A 7,321-nucleotide genomic window follows, 5' to 3' on the forward strand; every position below is an offset into this window, starting at 1 on the left:
TACATCGTGCTTCCCCCTAAAATCTTTCAAAATTTAATAGGGAATCCTATAAAGTTTAAATTATTTGCATGACTACAAGGCTCCTGAAATGACTTAACCCTACAAGATTTGGCACATGGTTATGGGTGCTCAATCATTGCTTGTTGTAGGAATCAATAAAAACTGGAGAATGTAAGAGCTAGCTACACTATCCTACATTCTCCTACACTATCCTACTCATATCCTACATGAGTCTTCAACAACAATAACAGCAACTGTTATATGGTGTTTACACGTGTCTCATTTACATACAGTACTTTCCAAACACATCTTATTTATGTATCGTTTCTCCAAACATGAATTTAGGACATGTAAGAGGAAATGCTTCTTTAGAAAGCAGATGTATGTAAGTTATTACCTCAAGAGGCTGCAAAATTTGAGAAAAGGTTTTCCTAAAGTACGAGATTTGATAATGAGTGACAGGATTATTAAGGTTTAAAACTACAAGACTCCTGGCCTGGCGTTCACCAGACTCTTAGGAAGGAGGTGGTGGTGCACACTGCATGGAGAGACGTAGGACTTTCTAAGAAATAAACTTTTTCTGTTGAGATATCTGGGACTTATTTTAAACAACACGACAGCGGGGATCTGAATACAAAAGTGCTCCCCGACGTTACCAGCCACTGCAAATCTGGGGACTTGACTTTTAACTCGCTTCCCTGAGGACACCTTCTCAAGGGTTTCCTCAACACCACCAACCAAGGATTGCACTTAAGCCTGCGGCTTGGAAGAGAGATACGGGTGTGAGTTTTGCCACTCAGTAGGGTGGTTAAGTTATTTAATTGTTTTAAAGCTTAATTTTCCTCTTACCTAAACTGATAATACTCGCGAAGCCCGCCCTCAACCCTCCTCAGGGTTATTAATGAGTTCACGAGGTCCTCGGTCATGTTTTCACTACCTCCTCAGCGAGAGTGCCTCCGATTGCCCGCCCGCGCCCCGCTCCACTCTCCCTAGGAAGCCGCGGGACCTTTGTGCGCACGCGCCGCCGCGCCCGGGGGCGGGGGGGGTCTCGCACACTCGCGCGGCGCCCATTGGGCGTACCTGCCGCACGCCCGAGGAGCGAGCGAGGGCTCGCGCTCCTTCGGCCCCGCCCCCAGCGGCGCGCGCCCCTACGGCGGCCAGGGGGCGGGGGACGCGGGCAAAGCCGGTTATGGAGGCCCTGCGGAGGGCCCATGAGGCCGTGCTCTGGCTGCTGCTGTGCCGGCCCTGGGCCTTGGGCGCCGCCTCCCGCCCGAAGCCCCGCGCCTCGGAGGTGCTGACGCGCCACCTGCTGCAGCGGCGCTTGCCGCACTGGACCTCCTTCTGCGTGCCCTACAGCGCCGTCCGCAACGACCAGTTCGGCCTCTCGCACTTCAACTGGCCCGTGCAGGGCGCCAACTACCACGTCCTGCGCACCGGCTGCTTCCCCTTCATCAAGTACCACTGCTCCAAGGCCCCCTGGCACGACCTGGCCCGGCAGGACCGGTTCTTCACGGCGCTCAAGGTTATCAACCTCGGTGAGTGGCCCGGGCGGTGAAGCATGTCGCGCCGACGATGGCCCCACTGTTTGCAAAGCACGCTGACAAACGCTCTGGCTCCGAGGCCGAGCCCCCGGCCCTAGGTCAGACCGCGCCGGCCCTGGGAGACCTGCCCCGGCCCCGTGCAGGCTCGCCCGGGCGCACGCGCTCGCCACGCTTCGCCCAGTGTTGGCGTCCCACCCACTCTGCAGCCTTCCAGCCCCGGCCCTGGCCCTGGGCTTCTGTATTCCCCCGCCCGGCAGGTGCCTGTCAGGGCTAAGTTGTTGCTCCTGAATCGTACCCCGGAAAGTGGGGCTTATCGACATGCCTGTACTTAGGGACCACCCTGCATCACCCCGGGGAGAGAGCATTCCATCCTCGCTACCCTGCAGCTCTTAACTAGAAGGACCCCTACATTGGGCAGTGAGAAGAAGGGTGTAGGCCCCTGGAAAGTGGTTCTTAAGTTTTTAAAAAATGCCTAATTGCATGGCAGGACTCGTTCCCATGAACACCACTTTGTGGGTGCGTTCATATTATAAAAACTGGAACTACTTTTTTGAAGTTTCTTTGTTCTCTTTATATGAAACCCCAGCGTTTGTTTTACTAAAAGCACTAAAGATTTTCACCAGTGATGCTAGGCCTAAAAGATATTTAAAAGACTACCTCTTTAATATTGGTATGTTTTCATGGAATATTCTAACTCTGAGAGTGTTAACTCTTGCTGGATGTTTATTATCTTTTGGTTAATGACCGAAGAGCCGTGAACGTTGACATGAGTGCATCTTTTATATTTTCTAGGTCAGTGAAAAATAGGCCTCAGGATGTTTGGAACCTATTCATATAGCTGATATCAAATTAATCCATATTTCAGTAATTCAGGATCTAGATGTACAAGCTGACCCACGTTACCCAACCAGTTTTTTGAACCAGAATTAAAGCTAAACGCCTATGCAGCTGCACTATTACTATATAGCCTGATAGTTTCTTAAATTTAAATATGGTAGGTGTATTTTTGCTTATAATAACTCCCATATGGCAGTCATGGGATTTTGGAGCCATTGCTCCACTGGGACTTTCTTGGGTTCAGTCCATTAAGGAGAAGATTATTCAGCAATGTGTAATCCTTTAAAAAATATGTCTTATTATTTGGCTGATGAACTATATAGAGCATGCCTACTAACTTCGAGGTTGATGCAAAGAAGTTGAGGAGTGTAGTGACTCAGAAAATTCAATTCAAAGTTATTTGGAGAGACTGGAGTGATGACTAGATTCAAGAAGAATATGTTTATTTTAGCATTTTTAGAATAAAAAAAAAATCATTCTTCCCAAATGTAGAGTAATAGGTTAGGAAAAGCATAACTGGAGGGTTATAGGTAAACCATGAGCCCAATGCCTTTTTTAAAAAAGTTTTCACCATTTAAAACCTAACACTTTAAGAACAGCTTAATGATTAGAGGCTTCTCTTTTTAGGTAGAAAGAAATCCAAAGAAAAATAGGATGCCCAGAGCATTCTCACACAGAAAAGTAGTAAAACCTTTTGAAGAAAGAAACAGCAGCTGTAGTTTTTTTTTAATGTGAAAGAGAAAGCTGAATAGTGATTTAATGGTCTTTTGAAAATTCTAAAAATTCTGTTTAAAAGAGAATAAGAGTTTTAAGTTAAACAAAAAGGAAAACTTTTTGCACAAGCATGCTTGAATACAAATTAGCTTATACTAATAAAGGGAGTTATTTTTTTCTGGATTTTTTATTTTAAGAGTATTAACCAATTTGATAATGTTAATATTGTATTTTTGTCTTAGGGTAGGGAATTAGATAATAGGATTTTTTCCCTATTCTATGTTGTGCAGTTGCCCCTCTGGATCATCAAGTACATATTCTATTTAAAAATACTTAGAATTTTATTCTTCTTCTTTCCTTTCAAATTAGTAATTATCAAAGTAGTTCATTTTTCCATTTTGTAAATAATAAAGATTTCTCTTTTACCCATTGGTTCCCTTTCTCTTTTACCCATCTGTTCCCTTTCTCTTCTGCCTTCCTTTCAATGGAAGCTGACATTTTACTGATGGTTTACTAGTCTGGGTATCCTGCTGGGAAGTAGATTGAGATTTAAGAAAAGCAGTTTACCATTGGAATGAATGGGTAATTGGAGACTTGCTACAAAGTTCTAATTTTTTTAAAGTGCTTAATTTGACAGTGGTTTACCTACTGTTCAGCTGACTCAAAATGAATTATTGTTCAAAGAACTGACTTGCACATTCATTTTGATGTTATGATACGTTTCAGACAGTCTGGAAAAAATTTAATTTTTCATCAAACCGTACAGACTTTACAGCATTTGTGCTGTAAAGAAAATTATGGGGTTTTTTAGTGTGTAAATTATATATGTGGCTAATCTTCCCGTTTCGTGTATTAGCCTGACTGCATTAAATAAGTGGACTACAGGATAAAAAAAAAAATTAGAGAATTTCTGACTCCTACATTACATCTCCACCCCCTATCAAATAGCATGAATGATAATGGTTCCTAGTTGTTTCTTAATAAGAGATAATGTAGTTATTAAGTTAGTAATCCTTGATCAGTCCTCCATTTTAGCTGAAAAAATATTGACCATTTGTGTGATTTTTTTTTAAAGTATCAGTATTTTAATTGAAAACTGTGATAAATACTGTAAAACAAAACTTTCAGTGTCACCATCCATTTCTTAACTGTAAGTCCTTAGCATTGGTTTAAAAGTCATATTTTATGTATTTTACTATCAGTATATTTGGAAAATGTATAATTATTTCTAGAGCCTGTTTTTCTTTCTCACTCTGTTTTCAGCTTTTGAAGTTGTGATACCATATTTTAAATTTATTTTTTATTTCAGCTGCTCCCTCTACTCTTCACTCGCTTCTGCCTGCCCTGTTCTCGTTCTCTTGTCCACTCCCCCACTCCACGCCACTACTTGCCTTTTTTTTTTTTTTTTTTTTGCGGTACGCGGGCCTCTCACTGCTGTGGCCTCTCCCGTTGCGGGGCACAGGCTCCGGACGCGCAGGCTCAATGGCCGTGGCTCACGGGCCCAGCCGCTCCGCGGCATGTGGGATCTTCCCGGACCGGGACACGAACCCGTGTCCCCTGCATCGGCAGGCGGACTCTCAACCACTGCGCCACCAGGGAAGCCCTACTTGCCTTTTTATTTCCTTTTGGTTGAATGATTTATAAATAGCTTTATGATGCTAGTTTTTGTGAATTTTTTGTGACGTTCCCTTGAGGCATTTAGAGATTTGGGGGGAGGTATTACCAAGGCAAAGAAGGCAATATACTGTAAAAAGTTGCATAGGAATTCCAGGGAACCCTGTGAAAGTAACAAGCTGTGACCCAGTATATTCCTAAAAATAGAGAGGCGCCAGTCTGAATGGGCATTTTTGCCTCTCTCATTGCCAACTAGTGATGCTTCTCCTGATTAATCTCTGGCATCACAGTGGCTGGAATGCAGCTTCAGGGAATAAGCACAAAGTAGTCCAATGAACTTATACACTCAAAAAGAACATAACACAGCAAATATACTCTTGCAGAAAAATAAGAAAAAAATTTAACAATATGATTAGTCCTGAGCATGTGTTGATTTCCCTCTTATCTAGAAAGAAAGTGATTTTCCAGTTGCACAGCTCTCCTTTAAAATTGTTATTTTCTGTCCAGCTCATACCCAGGAACAATAATATTTGTGCAGACTATACAATATTTGTTATTGATTCATGTGCCTGTGGTTTTATACATATGTTTTTTAATATGTTAATAATAGTCATGGATTAAATAAGTGTCTTACAAAAAAATAGGAATTGTGAAAGTTTGCTTTGTGTCCAGTTTAGTGTCATGTGTATATGAGTGCTTAATCCATATCTCTGGCTAGTATATATTTAGTTTCATGTATCACAAATGGCAACTAATCACAAATGGAAATATTCCAAAGAAGAAATATATTATTGCAGTCTATTATGTACCTATTTCAAATAGGTTGAAGCAAGATTTTCAAATCAGTTGTAAAAATATTAATGGGATTGTTTCTTTCTCATGTTTGTTATTATACTAAAATCTTCCTTACAGTTAGGTTTTGCCTTAGATTTTGAAGACAGCTTTTTGACCCAGTTTCTTTTAAGTTGTACAAGAAATTATTTTAGCCATCGGTATTACTGTCCAACTTAAAAGCACAATAAAGATGACCTAGTAATTTAAGCTCAAGGCCAATCATCAGGAGCATCTACAACTAAATTAATGACACTTCTCTGTTTGCTTATTTGTGAAAAGAATATAGAATTACTTCATAATTATTTGGAGGTAATGAATTAATGTTTTTAAAGTACTTTGAATTACAGTTTACATCAGCTTTATCTATAGTTTTTTAAATCTCTAGGCTTACACAATTGTTACTATGTTCCACAAACATAGATGAAATTGACCTTTTAGATTGAGTCAGTGTATACTCATTTTTGTAACTTTATAATTTCTTGATGTTGCTGAAGAGTGCTATGTGATTTATACCATGACAAATATATGAGTACATGATTAATAGCTATTGATTTCACAAGTAACATATTCATTTGTTTTCTAGGTATTCCAACTTTATTATATGGACTTGGCTCCTGGTTATTTGCTAGAGTCACAGAGACTGTGCACACCAGTTATGGACCAATAACAGTTTATTTTCTAAATAAAGAAGATGAAGGTGCCATGTACTGAAAGTATGCACTGGAGGATGAAAATATCAGTAGATTTTCTCATGTGTATGTGCAATATTTATTTTTGATCCTTTAAAATAAAACTTTGCAAACACCTTTTTCTTTCTACGGTGTCTGGTTCTTTAAGATGAATCATTGCCCTCAAGAGGCAAAGCTTTTCATATTAATACATTGTTATATATTGCATACTCTGTTTAGCCAATGGGAACTACAAACACATAACGCTTATATGAATTTTTTCCTATAACTAGGTTAAACGAGAGATAAAAAATGATTATAACTTATAGATTCTGTAGTTATGTATTAACAATTTAAATCAACTCTTTGAAAATATAGATACCCCACAAGGAAGGGGAAAAAATCTTTAACATTGGGAAAAGAAGTAGAGAATTTTAGGATATATGATAGAGATAATATAATATCATTGGCAAATCCAAAGTTGATGAGAATTCTAACTGCAATCTGAAATTTAAGCCATTCAACTGTCAGGATTTTCAATGGAAATGTATTACAGCCCTTGTGCCATTTACCTGTATGAGAGGTGTGGGTGTAATGTTGAAACTTCTTATTACCTAAAGAATCCAATACCATACTACTTTTTAAAAAATGTAATAACAACTCTAGGTAATGTAAATGCAGCAAGAAGCATGAAATTAAGACTGATTAAAAGTTAAAATGGCATGCCAATAAAGCTGTAAGAACAATTAAAATCTAGAAAGACCCAGAAAAAATAAATTTGGTAACTGTTTAAAAAAGCAACTAGCTGAAATGGTACGTATCCATCCATAGACTTATTGGCGATGGAAAGTGGGCTGAAATTTTAAAGACCTGATGGCGGTTTTGCATTCGAATTTTATTAAGTTAATTGCATTTTTTAAAGCAAAGTCATTAAAAAAAATTTATCCTTGGGGGTAGTTACAGAAAACCCAGACGAATGGTAAATTTCAGAAATTTGGAGTAATTTAGGGAGAACTAAGAACTATTTAATTTCTAAACCAATGGGTGTTTAAGATTTATGATCTCTCCCATAATTACAAACATGCATTATATATCATTTATGTTAATGTGTTG

At 39.5% G+C, this 7,321-nt stretch overlaps 1 protein-coding gene across 1 annotated transcript; it reads left to right on the top strand.

Annotated features, from left to right (window-relative positions):
* Positions 1-1,051: 1,051 nt before the first annotated feature.
* Positions 1,052-6,349, top strand: C1H15orf61 (chromosome 1 C15orf61 homolog). Its single transcript, XM_067751726.1, has 2 exons — positions 1,052-1,535; positions 6,124-6,349. The coding sequence occupies exons 1-2, from the start codon at positions 1,190-1,192 to the stop codon at positions 6,249-6,251; spliced, it is 474 nt and encodes a 157-aa protein (XP_067607827.1). The 5' UTR covers positions 1,052-1,189; the 3' UTR covers positions 6,252-6,349.
* Positions 6,350-7,321: the final 972 nt, after the last annotated feature.

This window comes from Pseudorca crassidens, chromosome 1, assembly GCF_039906515.1.
Source record: "Pseudorca crassidens isolate mPseCra1 chromosome 1, mPseCra1.hap1, whole genome shotgun sequence".
NCBI lineage: Eukaryota > Metazoa > Chordata > Mammalia > Artiodactyla > Delphinidae > Pseudorca > Pseudorca crassidens.